This window comes from Agelaius tricolor, unplaced genomic scaffold (genome assembly GCF_023055355.1).
Source record: "Agelaius tricolor isolate 1412-34295 unplaced genomic scaffold, bAgeTri1.0.p SCAF_18, whole genome shotgun sequence".
NCBI lineage: Eukaryota > Metazoa > Chordata > Aves > Passeriformes > Icteridae > Agelaius > Agelaius tricolor.
This window is the reverse complement of record NW_027269278.1, coordinates 17,800,140-17,821,428: the sequence shown is the minus strand read 5'-3', so window position 1 is coordinate 17,821,428 and position 21,289 is coordinate 17,800,140. Positions and strand designations below refer to the sequence as shown.

Genomic DNA, 21,289 nt, shown 5'->3' with positions numbered 1-21,289 from the left:
GCCAAATGTTCCCAGTCCTCCCAGGAGCATCTAAACTGGCCCAGCTCACAAAGCCAACTGTGTACAGACTTCATTTTTATGTTAGATCCGTTCCCACCAAGTGCCAAAAGCAAGCACAGGGGAAAGCTTAAAAATAAACCATGACAGCTCTGAGAAGGATGAATCTGGGCAGAGCAAGGAATGACAATTCCAGCGTTCTCCTGATCAGCTGATGTTCTGCACTGAGCAGAAAGGATTTGCTGGCTGCAGGGCAGGGTTTGGAGCAGGCACACGCCTGTCCCACACCCATGAGGGATCCTGCTGGGGCCAGAGCAGGAACCCACAACCAAAGATGAGTCTGGTCAATACCAGCCCTGGCAGCATCCCAGAGCATCCTGCTCCAGCCTCAGCTGCTGCCCCTGCTGTTCCTGCCTCACCTGAAGCAATTGTTGGGGGGTTGTTATTATTTTCCAAGCTTAAAACAAAATCCCAATCCTTTCCCAAGACAGAAGCATTCTTGCCCGGCCATCCCTAAGATGAAGCTGTGTTTTGTAGTGCACATCAGCCTGAAGAAGTGCCAAGGTACAAATTTGCATTTGCAGAGCTGTTGCCTCATGACTTGGTCCTTAAATTCAAGCCTGGAGTGATTGAAGTGAGTTTCCACTCCTAGGACAAAATTTTCTTCCCTTTAATGCTCCAGGATAAAGTGTGAAAGTTGTTCCCCAGTTGGATCAGCGTTACCCATTCCCTGCTTGTGAGGGCAGCAACTACAGCAGAGAGGGGCAGCATCAATCAGAAAGGATCCAGGCAGCCCCTGAGCCTTTCCTGCAGGACTGGGAGGGAGAGGGAGAAAGGGAAAAGCTCCCTAAGCATCAAGAGCTTTCCAGCCACATGTGCATAAAAATCCCTTCCCGTGCCACGTGACCGAGGAAGAGGCACGGATCCATTACACAATAATAAAAATATGCCTTTGGCAACGTGGAGCCAAAGTGGAGCTGCTGCAGGGAGCTCAAACTACGCACGAGAAGGAGTAAAGCAGGAATAAAAAGGACCAAAGTCAATCCTGCACAGCCCTCCCAGGACCTGCTGTGGCAGGACAGGGCTGTGGATCTGCAGCAAAACATCTGCCTGAAGCCCTGGGGGCTGCCAGCGCCCGTCAGGATCTCACTGAGGAGATCAGGCTGGTGAGTAGATCCACTTTTCCTTCCTCTGCCTCTCCCTCCTCTTAACCTTAACTTTGAAAACTTCCCAAATAAGGTCTAAGTCACTGAGCCCTCAGGTTTCCAAAGCCTGCACAGGAATCCATAAAGGCAACAGTTGCCAGTTAAAGAAATAACACCATGAAGGAAACATTCCTCAGCTTTTGCTGGGAGCTCCCACCTCCTTCAGCCTGTCCTGCGCTGGGCAGCTGCCAAGAGGGTTTGAGCTCGGGGTTAGGAAGGGTTTGGCGCTGGAATTCCTGGTGTTTGTGCTCCAGGCTAGGGAACGTTTGGCACAGGAATTCCTGGTGCCTGCAGCCAAGGACAGAAGGTGCATCCTCTGCTTTCCCTCCTTTGCTTTGTGCAGCAGCAGGGAACACATCAAACCCCTGTGGGTGTAAGTGCTTCCCTGGCTCCTATCAGTTAAATCTACCCATTTCCGGTGTTCTGTCACTGCTGTCACACCTGATTTCACCTAAATCAGCCTTACACCCAAGGACTCCTTTTGCTTCCACCCCAGGGATGCTGCAGGGCAACCTCCAGAGCTGAGAGTTAGGCTCATGGGGATAATGATTATCTTGAAGATTAATTAAGACACCATGAGGTACACTAGGAAATTGTGAAGCAGAAAGATGGATGTTTTATTTGAGAAAGCCTCAAATGCTGAAAGGAAATAGAGAAGAAAGTCACAGTGTTCACTCACTGCTGGGTCCCCTCATCCTGCTCGTGCCTCCCTTCAAGCAGCAATTCCCTCAGTTTCCTATTCCCACCATCACATGGCACAGGGTGGCTTCACTGGCCAAAAAATCATCGTCACTGCACGTGCCACCAAACCCTGCATCTGGCAACCCTCAGGGATTTTCCTCTGGGATTTCAGCCCAGCTGCCCTGGAAGCAGCAGAAAGTACAGCTGATCCTGACTCTTCCAGGCAGGATCTTTTCTCACAGAAACAGTTCTTTAATGCACAACAGGCATTGGTCACGGCCCAAAGGTCTCTAACCCTGGTGACAAAGCCGTTGGTTAAAATGTCATTGGAAAATCAGCCCTGCTGCTGCACAGCCTCCTGTGCTGGGCTGCCTGCCCACACCACGGAGAGGGGAGATGCTGATCTGCTTCCAATTTGCTTTTTGGAGCTCATCGGACCTTCTACATCGAGGAACAATTTTCCTTTTAAGGTGGAACAGCATGAGGTTTGTTCTCTTTCAAAAAGATTTCTTGAAGAGGTTATTTATAGATGCTCTTGTGGATGTGGCGGTGCTTTGCATCCCACACACATTGCTGGGATATGGGATGAAGTGTTCTTGTGGAGCTGTTAATTAGCACCAGCTCTGGAGCTGTGCCAGCTCCCCACTTCTCCAAGTACTGGTCCCACAGACCTCCCAGCCTCGGGGGCTTTGTTTGCCACTTTTTATCCCATCGGGTCAATGAGCTGGGTTGTCTCAAGATATCAGAAGTGATTATGGTAAGAAACTGTCACAGGAGGAGCTGCTCTCCCACCCTCTGCTCCTTCTCACACCTTTCTTCTCTACATGAGGCATTCCCAGCTTTTCTCCAGGTTATGCTCCACAATGACATTTTTCCCTGCCACAGCTTGTGAGTCACATCTACCTCCAGACAGCTCTCACTGCTCTGCCCTGTTGGAGGGGTCCTGGGAAGCAGGGATGCAGCTTGTCTTGTGATCTCCCACTCCACAGGCATTTGTTTCCCTTCCCATGAACTCAGAAGCCTTCATTCAACCTTCCACATGAACACTGGGTGGTGTTTTCCATCTCAGAAGTCCATTAAACCAACCAGCAGCAAATCAGAGCTGAAGAACCAAAGGGCTTAAGCAGGCAAATCCAGTCCTGGATCTGGTTTGCATTTCCCTCTCCTCTGCATGTTCTTAATTATAATATCACAGAACTGGGGGCTCTCACTGAGCATAAATATGTAGCATCAGCTGGCTGGATTTGGAGCATCTAAATATGCATTTCCACCCCTCAGGAGCTGAGAGCAGGATAAGAGCTGAGGCCAACATGGAATTTAGCCAGTGCTTTAAGCATCTTATTTCCAGTGCAGGGCTTGCACATAACAGTACTGGGGAGCTGCTAAAGCTGAGCTGCAGTGCAGAAGGGGATGAGGCTCAGCTCATCTGACAGGCGAAAGGCACCAAGGCCTGGCCCAAAGCCTGCCCAGCCTCTCTTCTGAGTCCTGCCCTCATCACATGATGGGCTTTGTGCTTTGAGGAAACCCCAGTGACCCAGCCATGGGCAGGTCATGCTGGGGATGTTCACACCAAACCCCGTTCTCCTTCTTCCACTCCCTGCTCCCAAGCAGCTGCTTTCTGCACCCCTCTGCCGTTGCTCCTGGTGTTTTGGGGGAAAAGAGGCTCAGAGAGCAAAATGAAATGAGAGATGGCCACAGACACAGAGCTGGAGAAGAGTAAGTTTGATAAAAATATTGGTCTGACCTAGAAAACTCCATGAGCCAAGTCCTTGGAATCGCATCACACCAAAGCAAACGGCTCCCCCACCCTGCCAGGACAAGCCAAATAATCTCCCATTTTCCTGCAAGTTTCTACACCGGCCATGCCAGCGGTGCCCTCAGGCTGCTGATCCCGTCTGCTCCCCACAGGCTGTGCCATGATCTCTGCTGTGCTGCTGCTCTGGACCGTGCCCTGCGTGGCAAACCACATCCTGGGGGGCTTTGCCAAGCGGGAGCTGCGGGAGGGTGCCCAGCTGGCCTGCAGCCTGCCAGGGCCCCCCGGGCCCCCCGGGCCCCCGGGCGTGCCCGGCACTCCCGGCACCGTGGGCAGGATGGGCTTCCCCGGCAAGGACGGCAAGGACGGCCAGGACGGGGACAAGGGCGAGCACGGCGATGAAGGTAAGAGAGAGGCGCTCAGCGTGACAATGGAAGGGTGGAGGCTGCGGGAACGGCCCCTTCACAGCTCCACCTCATGGGAAACTCCAATTCCCACTGTCCGCCCTCCGAATGGTCCCGCTTGTCCGAGGGGCTCCACGCTCGCACCATGTCCTCACAGCTGCAGTCTGTGTTGGATTCATTCGGTGACACAGTGAGGTTGGCCCTGCGCTGCTCAGGGCTCTCTAGAGCAGACAAGGAGCTGCTCTCAGGTTCCTGCTCCCAGGAAAACCAGAGCCACGAGAGAAAAGGCAGGATCGGCTGCCCTGAGCGCTGTAACGGGACAGGCGCTGGCCATGCCGGACCTAGCGCAGGGCGAACAGAGCCGAGGCGGGGCTGTGCCGGAGTCAGAGGCAGCAGGAGCAGCCCTGTGCACAGCAGAGATTTCCCTCTGCCACACTAGAGAGCACTCCTGCCTCAGCAACGCCAGGGAGCCCAGCCTGCGGCTGCCTCCCTCCTCCCTCCCCAAGCCGGCAATCTGGAGAGCAGATTTCCAGCCACAGCCGCATTTCGATCGGCTCTTGCTAACAGCAGGTCAAGAGGCACTGCATAAATCCGCACGGTTTTGCTCAGATCAGATACCACCGAGCCAGAATCGCTGCCAGCCAGCCCAACTCCCTCCCCATCTCAAGGCAGCCCCTTCCCCCGGTGTTTGCTCGTTCATCCCCCAGCTGGGCTGGGCTGGGCTTTTTGCAACATCTAGATTTACTTTTACCTTGTTTTTAGGCAGTCTCATGCTAAGTGTAAAAAAAAAAAAAAAAAAGCTAAGAGAAAGGAAAGACATGAGATCAAAAGTATTCACCTGCTCAAACTGAGGCTCTGAAAGCTTCACAAACCTGCCCTACTCTATAAAACCCAAACATTTAAAGCTTGTTCTGTAATTCCTCCTTTTCTCAAGTGAGCCAGATAATGGAATCAGCCTTTTGGTCCCTAAAAAGGACAAAATTCCACTGTTACCACACCAGCTCCCTGCCTACCCTGGCTGGTCAGTCCAGACAGATGTCCAGCCCCGGTGGGATTTCATTGGGATTCTCACACAGCAATGGCTTCCTCCTAAATGAAATCCCTGCTGCAATGCTCTAACCCCCTTCCACTCACTGTATCAGCTCTTTCCCTCAAGAGTGATAAGAAATCCTGATAAGATCATTTGTCTTCCAGGTCCCCAGGGCAGAACAGGAAACCCTGGCAAGCCAGGCCCGAAGGGGAAAGCAGGAGCCATTGGCAAGGCAGGGCCCCGCGGGCCCAAGGGTTTAAAGGGCAATCCCGGGAAAAACGGGGCCCCGGGGAAGAAGGGGCCCAAAGGGAGCCAGGGCGAGGCCGGGCTGCCGGGGCCCTGCAGCTGCGGGGCCAGCAGGGCCAGGTCTGCCTTCTCTGTGGCCGTGTCCACCAGCTACCCCCGGGAGAGGCTGCCCATCAAGTTTGACAGGATCCTGATGAACGAGGGAGGACATTACAATGCTTCCAGTGGGAAGTTCATCTGCAGCATCCCAGGGATTTACTACTTCACCTACGACATCACTTTGGCCAACAAGCACCTGGCCATCGGCCTGGTCCACAACGGCCAGTACCGCATCAAGACTTTCGATGCCAACACCGGGAACCACGACGTGGCCTCTGGATCCACCATCCTGGCGCTGAAGCAGGAGGACGAGGTGTGGCTGCAGATCTTTTACTCAGAGCAAAATGGGCTCTTTTATGATCCCTACTGGACTGACAGCTTATTTACTGGATTCTTGATTTATCCTGACCAAGATTATCTCAATGAAGTGTAGGAGGAGAAACTATGGGGAAAAAATATGGAAATGGGCCTCAATCCAACAAAGCGGGGCCTTACGTGGGATGTGCCTGGGATTATCAAATGATTCCACATTTGCCTATGGGATTATCAGCTGGTTGCACCCTGGTTGGGCTATCGAGACTTTTCCTTGATGTCATCAAACCCACAGGGTACCAGGCTTTCAGCAGCCTCAGGAATGCCTCCATCCCAAAGGCACCCATTATGTATTCCATGATTATTCCAACATGCCATGGACATGTAACTCACATACTGGTGCAGAATGCTTTGGTTATTGCATTGTTATAATAAAGCATGGAAATCAACAGTTGTGGGATCTCAGCACATCGTTCCCGATGTCCAGAGATGCCAGGAGAACCCTTGGGGGTCTCGAAAACCCTGGAATGTTGCCAAGAGTGCTTGGTGGCTTGATTTTGATCCATCCACAGAAGTAACAAGAATCTGAGGACAAGAGAATCACTTTAGAGTAAAAGGTGTAAAAGAGACACATTTAGAAGGTGAGATATAGACTTTAAGGTTTTTGGTACAGGGGGGTTATGGAGACAAGATGGAGAGATCGGGGCGTGTCTTGTCCTTCTTCTTTCTTCTTCTTGTCCTCCATCTCCTGTGATGATGTTGGCACTTGGGGATTGGTTTCTAGTGAAAGTGCACTTGCCAACATGGGTGAAAAGCATTGGGAAATAAAGGTAAATATTGTATACGTAGGTTTTAGTATAAAAAGACATGACCGCCCCGTGGGTGGTCAGAGAGTGCCTGTGACTGCCTGCAGATCTGACCTCTGTTGGGCAGACAGAAAATTTTTGTAGATAAGAAATAATAAACAACCTGAAGACCGAAAGCTGAAGAGTCCAGACTCGTCCTTTGCATCGCGCCCACCAAAGAACCACTCTACCCGTGTCGGGGCAGAGACAGACAGCCGGACCCGACAAACAGTCATTTCCTAAAGCTGAGCTGGGAAGTGCCACTGATGCTGGAGATTGTGTCACTGGGCTTCCTCCTCCACACCCCAGCACAGCCCTTGTTAATGGAATCAGGCTTTGCCAGCCAAAAAGAGTCAGGAATTTGTCAGCTGGAGTTGTAAAAGTCCCTCCCAGCCCCATCAAGGCATCTGGTGTGCACAGGAAGTGATTAAAAGGTCTTGTTTTTAAGGCTCAGGGCTCCTCTCAGGGCACAAAGTGGTGCTCTGAGCACCACTGGTGTCCCTCAGAGCAGAGAATCAGAGTCACAGAAGGGTTTGGTTGGGAAGGACCTTAAATCTCATCTGGTTCCATCCCTGTCAGATATTTAGGAATGGCGTCAGCATTAACATGATGTTTGTAAAACCAAGAAAGAGACAAAGACAGAACTTTATTTTATTTATTTTATTGTTGGCTTTCAGTGCACTGGAAGAGACTGGCCTTGCTGCCTTAGGCAATCTTTTTGCTGGTCCTTTTGTAGACTACACCAGAAGAAGTAGAAATCTGGAACAAAGAACAACCCAAAACTTTGGTTGAACAGTGTAATCAGAGCCCCAGAGTCCCAGGGGAACAGCCCTGGGGACAGCTCAGAGCCTGTCCTTCACTTAAGATTTTTTCCTAAATTTCAAATTCTGGGGATTCTCTTTGTTTTTATGAACTACCCTGGATCTTTGAGCACTCACCTCCACCAGCTTCCCCCCACAGATCTCTGAAGTGTGGCGGTAGTTGGGGAAATCAGCTACAAGTTTCCCATCTTCCATTTTGACAGTTGCCTGTGAGAGAGAAAGGGTTCCTGTTGCTGGGATTGCTGGAATTTCTGTTGCCAGATTCTGTAAACACCTGCACACCTGGTGCTGGGAGTTTATGAGACAGAGGTTGTGTGCTGCACAGGGCTGAAATCTGTGGGCTTTAGTTCTTGAATGTTCTCAGGTTAAACAGACACTTGTTCATCTCCCAGTTCCTGCAGGTTCCAGATCTGCACATCACTCATTAACAGCTCTGAAAATGGTTCTGGCAGACAGCCCAGGAATCTGGGATGATGGACTCAGGGAACCCCAGGGTGGTCTGGGCTGGAAAGAGCCTTAGAGCCCCTCATGTCCCACTCCCTGCCATGGGCAGGGACACCTTCACTAGGCCTGACACAGTTTTGCTTTTCACCCTAAATCCAAATCCCCTGAGGCTGGGGAGCTGAGCAGCTCCATGAATTTACCTTGAACCTCTTCCCTCCCATGGTCTCCATGTCTGCCTCCGTGCCCACGGTGAAGGTGTTGGTGGTGGTGCGGCCTCCTGGGAAGTGCTGTGTCCACGTGAAGTCATTCCCATTCTGCACCACCTCTGTCACAATCTTGCAGTTCCTTCCCATTTCAACCTTGTCACTGGGGAGACCTTAAACAACAAAAACCACCAGGAAAAATGTAAAAAGTACATAAAATATTCCCTTCTTCATAGCCTATGTATGCAGTACTTGGAGTTTCATCTGTGTGACCTTGGGCCTTTGCTATTTAGCTGCACATACCTATTTGTATATTTGCTCTTGCTCTTTAACTAGAGGCACATGGAATCTTTGGACAGTTTGTGTTGGGAGGGAGCTTAAAGATCATCCAACCCACCTTCCACTGTCCCAGGCTGCTCCAAGCCCCATCCAACCTGGCCTTGGACACTGCCAGGGATCCAGGGGCAGCCACAGCTTCTCTGGGCATCCACAGCTTCTCTGGGCATCCACAGCTTCTCTGGGCATCACCCTCCCAGGGAAGAACTTCTACCTAATATCCCATCTAAACCTACAATCTGCAAATTTGAATCCCTTCCCCCTTGTCCTGTCACTCCATTCCTTGTAAAGTCTCTCTCCATCCTTCCTGTAGCCCCTTCAGGCACTGGGAGGCCACAGCTGGGTCACCCCAAAGTTTCTCCTCTCCAGGCTGACCAATCTCAGCTCTCCCAGTCTTTCCCCAGTGTTTTTCCCAATTCCCGTGCCTGACCCCAGCCAGACTCACCAATCTCTGCACAACCCCAGCCAGACTCAGCAATCTCTGCACAAACCCAGCCAGACTCACCAATCTCTGCACAAACCCAGCCAGACTCACCCATCTCTGCACAACCCCAGCCAGACTCACCAATCTTCTGCACAAAGGCGTCGTAGTTCTCGTCGCCCTCGAACTCGTATTTGCCTGAGAATGCCATGGCTGCCTTGGGATGAGCCTGGGGAGCAGAACAGCAGCTGGATGGAGCAGGATGGAGCAGCTGGGCTGAGCCCTGGCTTTATAGAGCAGCCCCAGCTCTCAGCCCACCTGGCCCACACCCCTTGGAAGCGGAGCTTTATGGCCCCTGAGTCACAGCAATGCCATCGACCTGTGTGACAATCAAGGTCATCAGGCAATTGTGCATCCTTGCCAATAACCTGGAGATCAGCAGGAGTCAAGGCCAAAGGCTTAGCTTTCCTTTAATGCAGATTGAAACAAAATATGCATTTTTACTTTTAAGATTTCACTGGTTTTGGATTCAGGATGGAATAAAAGTAAAATATAAATGGACCATGCACCAGTTATCAGCTCTGCAGAGAAAGACCTGGGGAAACTTTTGTCACCACCAGGATTTCCTTTGCACTTTTGGTTTAAAAGTGGCTGCAAAATGACTCTGACTATCCCGAAAAATATTTGACTCTTAGTTTGTTAATTAAAACTCCTTCAGCTTAATCCCAAGATTGCTGAACCCAACGAAAGGAAACTTCCTTTCCCATCTGGACCCCAGTGCTGAGGCCCCAGCTGTAAGAGCAGAGCAGCACTGGCACAGGGAGCAGGGCAGGGGTGGCACAGCCATGGCAGCCTCAGTCCCCACTGCTCTGCTCCAGGGGGACCTGCCCAACCTTGGGAAGGAGGTCCATGAACTCAAGCCATAAACTCTCCTGCTCACATAAAACTTGCAGAGGACAATTCCACTGCCAGAGTAGCACCACAGGGACCTTGGGACAGAGATCAAACTGGATAAGGAAAGCAGCCCAGTCGTGTGTAAAAGGAAGGAGATAATCAGATTATATGAACGGTACTTGAGCTTTTATGCTCCCCATCCATAAAGATCAGATTATATTGATACCATTATTATATTGATACCACATTATATTGTTCCATGATGAGATACAAAAATGCTGACAGCTCCATATAGGCATGGACAGGAGACTCCATAATGCCATGATTTGATTCTGCTGCTTACAAGGAGCAGCTATGCAGAAAAGCTCATTGCTGTATTTGCATGTACCAGGATAATGTAAATTCCAAGTGTGTGGTATTTGAAGACAGTGAACAGGAGTAAGTTGTCAGAGAAGTAAAACTCTTGTGGAAGCTCATCCCCAAAGGAAAAGGTCAACCAAAGTGAGCAGTGAATTCCCTGTGCCTCCAAGTCAGCTGCCTCTGATATGCAAAACAGCCAAGTCTTCAAATGCTGCTGGGAACAGAGGGAGCTTTAAGGAGCCAAATCAAAGCCTTGGATATCTTTACTTTGAGAATTTGCTTGCACAAAATAATAACACAGCGTTTTTGCATTCCTTTTGTCTGCGGAGTCCCCTTGCCCTTGGGTGGCTCCCAGCAGCCTCCCAGGTTTATTAACCTTTCAGAAGAGCTGCAGAAAGCCAGGCAGATTCACTCAGAGACAAAACGAGAATAAGGGAGGTAATTCCAGCAGTAACTGAGCCAGGCAGTGCCGGGCTTTGAAGTGCTTTTAGAGCTGGGTTGTAACTGAACTGGGAGTGCGGATTGAAGATATCAGAGGGAGCTCGGCAGTGCCCACGGAGCTGCAGTTAATGACTCCCTCGAATGCAGCTGCCTGGGGAAACCTGTGGAGCCCCGGCTCCGGCAGCCCTCCTTAGGAAATGCTAATGATTATTAATTCCTCTGGCACTCAGAGTAATCATTGCTAATGAATTCAGGATGAGCTCATTTGGCCTTAATGTGCTGGGTAATTCCAGGGGAGCCCTGTTACACTCGGCCTCGTTAAGTGCCCGTTTAGTCTGGTCCGAGGTGTTGCTGCTCTCCAGCCCTAAAGAGCTGAGAATTCATCACTAGAGTGGGGCAGAAATATTACACAGCTTGGGCAGAGCTCAGAGATGCACAGAAATGCACCTGGCCAGCTCCACAGGTGACACAGCCCAGAGCCTGTCCCTGCTCCAGAGGGGCCTGCCTGACAAAACCAGGAAAAACTGGAGCTCCCAGACATTCAGAGACAGGAACACCTGCAGGGCAGGAAGGCACGGATCTCCCAAAAATCCAGTAGCTGTGGGGACTCCCTAAAAGAAAATTCAGTTATTTTGTGTGACAACACTCCATCAGGAGAACCTTCAGCGTGTCTGGATCTCCAGAAAAGAAATTTCCAGAAAAATAAGACAACCAAAGGATTCATCCAGGTGGAACTCAGGGGCACTGCTGGGGCCTGGGCTGGGAATTACAGAGACAGAAAACTAAACCTGGGCAAAATGTACCTGGTGCCACAACTTCTTGGGAATTCAATTCCCTCTTTTCTCCAGGATTCTTCCCTTTAATGAGTTATCCTGTAGTGAATGTTATCAGTGGTTAAATTCACTGATATCCAGTTAAATGGGATGGGGATGGACAGCAGAAATGGGAAGCTACCTTGATTTTTAACAACTACAACAGAAAACTTGAATTTTGTTAAGCCAGTTTGGATTTGTGTATCCTGAAGAGGCACAGGAAGACTAATTTTGGCTGCTCTCAGTTTGGCTCCCACAAAACTGCTTAGATTCCTTTGAAGTATCATCCTTGGATTAAGAGCCACTGTGGAATATTTTGGACTCCATTGGTTTTAGTCTAATATAGACAATAGTTCAAAGGTTGCTAAAAAGGAAGATATAATTCAGCTTTATCTGCTGAGTCTTCTGGTCAAAAATCAGAGTTAAAGCTCCTCTCTCTATGGATTTCTTATATAGAAATACACAAAGTTCTGATGAAGTGAATACCTGACAGGCCTGAAGAATCAGGAACAGGAATCATTGCAACTCTTCTGGACTTTTCTGAGCAAACCCCAAAGCCACCCACCCCCATTATCTGCACAGCTCATGGGCTGGGTTATAAAGGAATTATTACTTGATAATATCTGTGTGCTTAGGTATTATTACTTGATAATATCTGTGTGCTTGTCCTTGCTGACACATCAGATAACACAGCTCCAAATGGAGCTTATCCTCCAGGGAATCTAATTGGGATTTCCTCCCAGGCTGTGGCCTCCCACCCAGAGAAATCCTGCTGTTCCAGAGCATTCCCTCAGCTCTGTCAAAGGCAACATTCCATTCAAACACTGCTCTTTTCTTTCTCTGAGGCCACATCTGGTTTGCAGTTGACCTTTTGGTGCTCCCAAGTCCCCTCCTCTCCGTGTCACCCTCTGAAGCCTTTCCTGCTCTCCCTTCCCCTGCAGCTCACCTGGGAGAGGGCTCAGGTGGAGCAGCACCTGCCTGGAGCTGGGGAGAAGCCACCCAGGAACCAGCCAAAGAGGGATTTGATCTCAAATAATCAAAGGCACACAGGAGAAACCAATATTTGAGTGAATTTCTCTTATGCCAGTGCAGTGTTTAGTAAGTGCCCCACTGAAAATGTTGATCCAAGACAAGTGTGCAGGGACAGAGAGAGTCTGAGAAGCAGAGAAGGATTTCTTTCCTTGAAATACAAGAAAAGCCAGTTTTCTTTGCACAGAAAGCCTCTTCTGGGCCTCAGCTCTGCTTTGATGTGTGTGATCCACAGCAACATCTCACTGCATACTTTCAGCTCTTTGAAATTGTTTATATTGCCTTGGATACATTTATCAGGAGAAGAAAATATACTTCTGTGGCAGAGAAAATACACACATCTCACGTGCTAGTCCTTCCCCACCTCCACACCAAGCAGATCTTTGCATCTCCTTGTTCCAGGAGCTGCTTTTATTACATCTGGTGTCCCTCTTCTACAGTTTGATTTATTCCTGAGTTGCTCAGCACTAAGCTGGCTCTTATTAATCAAACAACATTGATGGAAAAGTAGGAAAATGAGACTGGGTTGGTAACAGCTGTGATTTTCTCAAACCCTGGAATAAGCCACATTTCTCTTAAAGATTCCTTCCAGAATCAGAAGAAAAAATCTGGAAAACACTTCAAAATCTGCACTTCTATTTAAGAGTTCCTTTACTCCAGAGTACCAAACAACAGCTGTTTCCCTCCTAAACAATGGGAAAGCATCAGGGGCCAGAAAGCCCCTAAAAAGTGCAGATTGGTTCAGTTCATCACAGCAGGGTGCTGAGAACACCAGGTTTGTGGGTTCAGTCCCTGTATGGGCTTAAGAGTTGGACTTGATGATACTTGTGGGTCCCTTCCTCAGAGCATTCTGTGATCTGGAAATTGGTTTATTTTTTAAAACTTGATTTTTAACCTAAACCTGCCTGTTCCAGTGGCTCAGACTGGTAACATGCACAGGTCACTCTCAGGGTGCCCAAAAGCTCAGTGACTGGGGAGGAGCCACCTTCCCAAAATTCTGCTTCCTCAGGCACAAAATGCTCTTGCAAAACCTGCTTTCAAAAAGAATTGAAACCCAGGAGTGAAGCAGGATCCTGGCTGTCCCTGTGGCTCCCCTGGTGGTTCCAGGAGCCGCAGGATTTGTCTGGCAGCCAGGTGAGCTCACCTGTGCTGGCCCACAGCACCATCCAGTGCCAGCTCCCGCTGCTGAACGCTGCCCTGGGAATTCCAGGGCCAAGCTGCAGCTCTGCCCTGAAAGGCAGGAGAGCTAAAGAAACCAAAATTTCAGCTTTCCATGTGTCAGAACTGGGGTTTTGTCACATTTACAAAATTCAGGGTCTCAGGATCACAGGATCACAGACTGGTTTGGGTTGGAAGGACCCTGAAGATCCATTTCCAACCACCTGATACAAAGTTTTGGGGCACAATATGGATTTTGAAGAACGAGGGGAATCTGTTGGGTTTTAATCTGCATTTCTACAGAGCTTTGCTACCTGTGATCTGTACTCAGGGCCTGTTTATATCTGGTTTTCTTAAGATTTTTATCTGCACTTTTGCCACCCAGCATTGTTTGCAAGCCAGGGCTCACTAAGACTCTTTGGCCAGAGCATTTGAACCTCCTGAGCACCAACCTTTGGCTGCCTCCCCCTCCCCTCCCAAAATAAAACCCTGCAGGTTATTGGTCCTCCCTGCTGGCACAAGGCTGAGCCAGGGCCAAACCCAGGGTCTGTTTTCCCTCCCCAAAGCTGGAGAGCAGCTCAGGGAAGGTGTTTGGGTGTCCCTGCAAGAAGGAGGAATTCCCCCAGGGAAGCAGGGAGCGAATCCCTGCAGTGCCACTGGCCATGGAGTGGTGCTCCCAGGGGTGGCAGCTGCAGGGAGAGGCTGCCCAGCCCTCCCTGCTCCTGAGGGGCCCAGCCAGGATGGATTCCATGGCTCAGCCCAGGGAGCAGCTCCAGCCCTCCCCAGCAGAGCACACGGGGCTGCAGCTCTGCCCGAGCTGGGAGTGGGAATCCCAGGGAATGCTGCAATCCTTCAGTGCTGATTTAGGGGCTTGTCTGAGAAAAAAATCCTCCTCCTGCAACAATGGCTTTGTTCTGAGAGGTTTGGTTTTGTCTGGTCAGTGCCTGCTCTTTTAAGTCATTGTGACCTACATACAGAGAGGATCCAAATAAAAAATTAAAGAGAAAGAGTTCTCTGTGACACTGCCTGGCTGAGCCAGCCCTGCAGTTCTGTGGCCTCTGGATTGCTTTTTCACACAGGGCCAGATATGAGTTTCCATAAATTTTGTATGGTTGGGTTCTTTTCTTCATTATCAGATGAATGTTTAAATATCCCTCCTCAAGGAAAAATGTAGAGTTTACCCACTGAGGGTGAAGGGGTGGACACACTCTTGCTAGTGCTGTTATCCTGCTAATATAAAGAAAAACCCAGCCTGGAGCTGTGCCTCTGAATCGAGCCCAGGGCTGAGCACAGGGGGATGTTCTGGGACCTCAGCCACCCTGAGCCCCAGGTTCCTGTGCCAACACACAGCACAGCAGCTGGGTTAAAATCCTTTTCCCCAGGACACTTTGATGAGGTCTGGATGGCACAAGGAATCACTCTGGAGATGTAGAATCCAAGCCCTGCCCTAACTGCCATTTAAATCAGGATTAGTGGCACCATGACTCCTGCTGAGCGCTCCGTCAGCTGGGTGAGATCAGTCTGGGATCAGCTCAGATCCCAGGGGCTGCCAGCTTGCTGCAAACTGATTTCATAGCCCAGAGGTCTGTTCCACCTGCAGGAGAGCTGTGCTGCTGCTCCAGCCCTGCAATCCCTGCCCCAGCTGGAGAAACAAGAACATTCCTGGGGCAGAGGTGCCCTGCAGGGCGCTGTGCCCTGTCCCTGGTGCTCCTGCAGCAGGGTCTGCACAAAGAGGGGCAGCTCCCCCAGCCTGGCACCTCTCCCTGCTCCCAGGGAACAACTGGCATTTCAGCCCAGCCAAGGGAAGCAGCTGGCTGGGGGAGAAGGAGGGAGCAAATCAGAGTTTATGGGGATCAAACAGGCCCTCATCACTCCTTGTGCTTGGGGCTGCAGGGCCAGCTCGCATCCACCTCTGCTGCTGATTGTTTTTTTGACAGGAATTGCTCCCCAAACAGTCATGTTCAGTGATTATTTGTCTCCTTCCCTCTTCCCCTGATTACAGCCAGACTGGGACATCCCTGATCCGCATAGAAATGAATATTTGAAAAGGCAGGGCTGTCCTCCAAGGGCCCTGAGCACCATTAGGCCTCCAGATTTACTGCCCCACCAGAGGCCAGGGGGGTAATGAGGCAGCAGCAATGGGCCACGAATCAGGAGAGAGCAGCTCAAAGAAAGGGATCTGCCTTGGCACATTCCTGGCTGTAAATTAAAATTATCACTGAGGTCCTGCCTTTATCAGAGGATTTTTCACCTGGTTTTGTAGCCCCACCCCCAGTGCTCTGCACTGGAGCAGCTCCTGCGGACTCTGCAATGTGTTTTGCCTGTGCTGATGGACAGGAAGCACCAGCATCCAAACCCCAAGCACATTTAAACAGGACTTCTGCTGTGTCACTGTGGAGGATGAAGTCCTGCAGGAGGGCTTTTCCCTCGGGGCTGGGCAGTGCCTGCTCCTGTGGGCCCTGCCAGGAGCCCAGGTTTGCCCAGGACTCTGGGGGAAGCACTGGCATTAACTGCAATCTGTGCACCCAGGCTGCTCCAGCTGCAGCAGGAACGCTCCTGAGTGCCAGGAATTGTGTCCTCCCCGTGGCAAACACATCCACAGCTCTCAGTCCTGCAGCCACCAGAGCCCTGCAATCCAGCACCTCCAGCCTGGGCTCCCTCTCTCCCCCTGGACCTGCAAAGATCTGCAGAGCTTTGGATCCCAAAGTGCTGAACCCTCGGAACTGACTCATGTTTTCCCTCATTTGGGAATGATTCAAGAGCTTCCTCTGGCCTGACCACATCTGACTCACCCCGGGTGACTTCAGAAATTCAAACCAAATTGAGATTGGTGGAGAAAAAGCAAAACTAAAGTCAAATTGTAACTACTGATGTGACAAAGTATTCCTGCCTCCAGTCGGCAGGCAGAAGAGGATTCATCTGCTCTGTCACTGCTCCAAGCCTGCATCCACCAGCCAATTTGATTTCATTCTGAGGGGAAAATATAATGAGTATCAGGAATCCCTTTTATATTAAATTTATCCCCTAGAGGAAAACCCTTTGCAATGACAAAAAATTCCCTGTACCACAGAGAAAAGGATTTCCAAAGCCCACTCACCCAGAGCTAGGAGCCCATGGTGAACAGGCAGAGAAACTGTTCCACATTTCCCAGATACAATGTCCTAGAGAACAGTGTTTTAACTGCAAAGAGCTGTTTTGTTTGCAGAGCTTACACAAGCATTTAAACCTTTCCCATTTCATGCAGGAGACAGTTGCCAAGTCTGCTCTGTGCCTGCAAGCACAGATGAGCACAGAGGATGCTTTGTGAGGACTGATTATATTCCATTTACCAAATTTTAAACAGCGCTGATTTTTACATCTTTCCTTCTTCATCTCAGAGAGGACAAGAGGTTTTCTCCTTCCTCCTGTGTTCCTTCCTGCACTGGAAGATGTGTGGCTGCTTTTATGCAGAATCCTGACTGAGGCTACTCCATTCTCATTAAGGCATAACTTGATTCAATCCTGGTAATTCTTTTGGGACCCAGTCCCTCCCCTTGCATCGTGTGATTCACCAAGGGAAGTTCCTACAGAATTGTGTCCCTTGAAGGGTGCAGCATGAAATTCCAGATTTCAGAACATTTTTGCCAAAGCAGAACAAACAGAGGACCCCAGCCATGTCCTAGACTGAGGCACCAGAGGTGGAGAAGGAGCTGTCAGTAAACCCCAGGTGCCAGCAGAGCAATGCCCCTTGCCAGGGGCTCTGCTGTGGAATATCCAGAGGGCAGATCTCCAAACACAAGGGATGAACCCTGGGTGAAGGGCAGATTGCTTGCAAACAGTGGCTGTAATTCCCAATCTTTTCCTCAGAATAAATACAATGACATGGGTACAGTTCATTTATTTCCCTTACAGTTTCCCATCTCTTTTTATTCCAGAAGTCAGGCTGAGCATAAACAGAGGAAGCCTACAATCTTACAATCTTGCAGCAGAGCAGCCATTACTGGGTGCTTCCTTTTCAGCATCAAGCACCTCTGTTGTGGTTTCATTTCTGTATTTTCTAAACTAGTATGAACTGTGCCTGGAAAATGCATTTTTTTAGAGCATTTCTCAATGTTTTGGAAGCCTAACCTTGCCTACACCCAAGAGAAACGACCACACACTTCCAACCCGTTGTTCCAGTGAACAGAAATAAATGTAAGCTGGCAAAGGAATCTTTTGCCAGCAGAGTTTGTGCTGCTCAGCTCAGCACGGTGGTTTCAGCAGCAGTGGGGACTGAACTGTTAAGAATAAAGTATTATCCAGCTCCAGCAGCACATCCTGGGCACTGCAGCTCAAGCCCTGCTCTGTGATAAGCCCCACATGGAGGATTAGATTAGGGCAGTATAGAGAAATATTGGCTACACCAACACATTTCCTCAGAGGGTGGTGACACAGTTGTTGAAGGCTTGCATTTTTCTTTTTATTATTTGCTGAAGGGTGAGTGGGGAGAGTTTCACTGGACCAGCTCTGGAAAGAGGGTCAGAGGCAAGACCCAGCCCCTGGTCCCAGGGAAAGCAGTGAAAAGCACAAACAGTGCTCTGCAAATCATCAAGCTTGGTTCTAATTGCATTCATCTTCTGCCTCTGGAGCTGCTAACAGGCAGATGTGCAGGAGTCACAGCTGAATGACCCCTGACAGAGATGTTCTCATTGCTGGCCTTTGTCACTTTGTGGACTTGTCTGTGACAGGACCAAGGAAAATTATTTTTTAGAGTTCCCATTCTGATTGCATCACTCCAGCTACACTCCCCAAAACTCTTGGACAAGCAACATTTACTGTCTTTTTTTACAGATCACCACGTGTCCTTATCCAATCTCTCATGTCAATCATCTCTGCTGTGGCTTTGTGGAGCAGCTGCCAATCACCCACCCTGCCACCACAAATCCCAATGCTCCATTGATTCCAGTATCAGAGCCACAGCCTGTTTTGTTCTGGAGGTGATGGGATGTTTTTTTCTCCCTGCCCTGAGTTAAAGAGAGTCTCTGAATGAGGCCAACACAATTTCCAGCCATTGACAATCCTGGAAAGGCAACAGAGCAAGCTCTTGGTGTGAAGAATTCTTTCTCTTGATGTGCAAGCCCCTTGCAAATGGTGTTGCTCAGAGTCAGAATGTACAAGATTACCTGGGAGGAGAAATTAAAACCTGACCTGACTTTACCAAAGGAAGTGACTGGCAAAGGGCCATGCTGGGATTTTGGGTGAGCTCTGACAGGAATTCAGGCTGAGCCTGGGCACTCCATAAATTGATCCTACTTGGAATTGGATTAGGAAAGGTGCCACCAGATATCCATAAAATACAGGGATACATCTCCTGCTTGAAATACATTTGGCTCAAGAGGTTCCAAGTCCACAAGAAACCAGAAGATGAGACAATGACAAGAACCAAGGTCTGTAAGAGAACACAAAACACTGACTGAGAGCAATCTGTAATTTCCTTACAGATTCCCCCTCAACCCCTGTGATATTTTAAAGTAATAACAAACTTGCCATTTTATTCATCACCAGGGTCCCTTCATTATTTTCATCCAGAATGCAAAAATACAGAAAGCAGACAGGGACACACAGTCCATTTTCTATCAAAATCAGAAAGATGAAAATACTTGTCTGTGATAACAGCACTTCTTTGCTCCCACCCCTCCCAGGAGAGCTGCAGACCTCAGGAAGAGCTGGGACTTATTTTTTGGGTTGGTTTGTTTGGGTTTTGACTGAAAGACAAACTGCACAGCAAAGCTGAGCTTTCAATACTTTTGCTTTTTAAGCACAACTTTAAAAACTTGACTGCACTGTCATTTGTGCCCCACCCCTGCCTTTGGAACAGCTTCAAAAGTACCACAAGAGAGGCAGAGGGACCAGGGGAGTGTGGAACCCCAGGCTCTGCAGTGCCTCCATCAAGACTGAGCTCCCAGCAAGATCCAGGTACAACCCCTACGAGTTCTGGGTGACATGGAAAAGCAGACAAGGTGTGAGACAACAGTTACTTGGTTTTACTCAGGTAAACCATGAAGGCAAGCTGCCTTCAGGAGGGACAGCCTGTTGCAGGCCCTTTTGAAATCTCCCCAGAAAATCCCACCACCACCAATTTGTTCTCTTTTGGGGACCACCTGCAGTGCTTGGCTCTGGTCTGCAGCCAGCCCATTTCCAATTGTTGTACGTCACACAATGTCGAGCTGGAAAACACATTTGTCTCCACCAGTCAATTTACTGAAATCCATCCAATTGTTGAAGTCAAACAATTAGCAAGAAAGCTGAATGCCTCAGTAACTCTTCATTTAAGGAGAGAAATTAGTTTGTAATTTATGGAATAACTTGATGCATCTGAAAGACCAATTTTCTGATCCCTGTGCCATTGTCAAGGCTACCATTCAGCACTTACACAGCACTTCATCCTCAAGTTGTTTTTAAACCTTCACTATAATTAAACCACATCACTCTTGTGTGGATGAAATGTTATTGTCCATTTTTCACAGCCAGCAGAGCTGAGGCTCCACGTAGGTGCCAAAGAGAAGGACACAGTGACACAGGCAGTTGGCAGCTGCTCCTCCAGCTCGGATGTACAAAGGATCCAAATCAGTTGGATCCCAGTCAGTTCCATTTCCTCCATTGTCCTGTCCCCTTGAGCTCTGTCAGCAACCAACCCCAATGAGAACAGCCTGTGTAGGATTCCCTCTCCTCTAATTAAGGTGTTTTACCCTTCCTGCTGTTCCTATTTGAAATAGGGTTCATCTCCAGGGGCCACAGGTGGGGAGAGGTCCCACCTCACCAGTTGGGCACTCTTGATGTGAACAGAGCTTGGCTACAGACATAGAATAACCTCAGAAACACCACAAGGAACAAAAAAGTTGCTCTGACATATTTATGGCTAAAGAGACTTCTGTAATTTCTCAGAAGACTTTAATGAGAAATTCCCTATTAATTACCAAGCTGCCTTGCCCACAGCTGAGTTTGGCCTCCCCATCTGTCCTGGCTCCAGTGATGATGCCCCTTTTCTCTGAATGGAGAAATCCATGGAGGTACAGGGTGACTGCCAGCAGCACCTGCAGCTGCACAGGCTGCAGAAGAAGGCAGGAACCAGTCAGAGGGGAGATAAGACAGGAAGTACCTTCAGACTCCATTTCCTCACAATTACCAAGTGAGAGCTCAGCAGTGAGACAGTGCCAGTCCTTCACACCAAGGGCTCACAATTACCATCTTTCTGAGGCAACCCCAGCTCTGGAAATTGATTTCAATCAATTCTCCATATGGACATTAGATTAAGCCCCACTCATTGACTTCATCTCTTGTTCACAAGAAATGCAGCACATAACTGACTTTTCAGATTGCAGGGCAGAATTCTGGGGCACGTGAGACTGCAGTGAGGTTTCCCAAATCCTTTAATGCTCATCCCTAAACCCAACAAAATGAGCTCCATGTTCATAGGGCCACAGAAATCAGTTACCAACATTACAGGAGGGACTGATGATTTTCTCACCCCAAACTAACTTTCTCTAATAATTCACTAAGAAATTTCAATCCAGCTTAAATATAATTAACAATTGTTGTAAGAGCATTATTTTCCCAATCTATTAGAGGAGCAGTGAGTTTGCAGCACACCACCAAGACTCAGATTTATGTTCAGTTTATTTGCCTGTATCCCTCTGCATTGCTCACATGCAGTGGTTTTCACTGGTTACACTTTTTAACTTAGCAAGCCTTGAACATTCCCCACCAGCAATCATGCCTTCAAAACGCTCACTGGTGGATTTATTAGCACAGTGCCAAGCTGTGAACACTAAACCTGACT

At 49.2% G+C, this 21,289-nt stretch overlaps 2 protein-coding genes across 2 annotated transcripts; one reads left to right on the top strand and one right to left on the bottom strand.

Annotated features, from left to right (window-relative positions):
• The first annotated feature begins 823 nt into the window (after nucleotides 1–823).
• C1QTNF2 (C1q and TNF related 2) lies at nucleotides 824–6,174 on the top strand. The gene is made up of 3 exons (XM_071443758.1): nucleotides 824–1,163; nucleotides 3,792–4,040; nucleotides 5,235–6,174. The coding sequence occupies exons 2-3, from the start codon at nucleotides 3,800–3,802 to the stop codon at nucleotides 5,846–5,848; spliced, it is 855 nt and encodes a 284-aa protein (XP_071299859.1). The 5' UTR covers nucleotides 824–1,163; nucleotides 3,792–3,799; the 3' UTR covers nucleotides 5,849–6,174.
• A 1,103-nt stretch (nucleotides 6,175–7,277) lies between these two features.
• Nucleotides 7,278–9,021, bottom strand: FABP6 (fatty acid binding protein 6). The gene is made up of 4 exons (XM_071443757.1): nucleotides 8,942–9,021; nucleotides 8,038–8,213; nucleotides 7,511–7,600; nucleotides 7,278–7,331 (listed from the first exon to the last, which is right to left on the bottom strand). The coding sequence occupies exons 1-4, from the start codon at nucleotides 9,006–9,008 to the stop codon at nucleotides 7,278–7,280; spliced, it is 387 nt and encodes a 128-aa protein (XP_071299858.1). The 5' UTR covers nucleotides 9,009–9,021.
• Between the last annotated feature and the right edge of the window lie 12,268 nt (nucleotides 9,022–21,289).

Bases quoted from the DNA above. Each gene is read 5' to 3' on its own strand.
- C1QTNF2 (XM_071443758.1), top strand. From the start codon at position 3,800: ATGATCTCTGCTGTGCTGCTGCTCTGGACCGTGCCCTGCGTGGCAAAC. The intron at 4,041-5,234 runs GTAAGAGAGAGG...TTTGTCTTCCAG, and splicing joins GGGCGAGCACGGCGATGAAG to GTCCCCAGGGCAGAACAGGA.
- FABP6 (XM_071443757.1), bottom strand. From the start codon at position 9,008: ATGGCATTCTCAGGCAAATACGAGTTCGAGGGCGACGAGAACTACGAC. The intron at 8,214-8,941 runs GTGAGTCTGGCT...TTGTTGTTTAAG, and splicing joins CGCCTTTGTGCAGAAGATTG to GTCTCCCCAGTGACAAGGTT. The intron at 7,601-8,037 runs GTAAATTCATGG...TCTCTCTCACAG, and splicing joins TGGGAGGGAAGAGGTTCAAG to GCAACTGTCAAAATGGAAGA.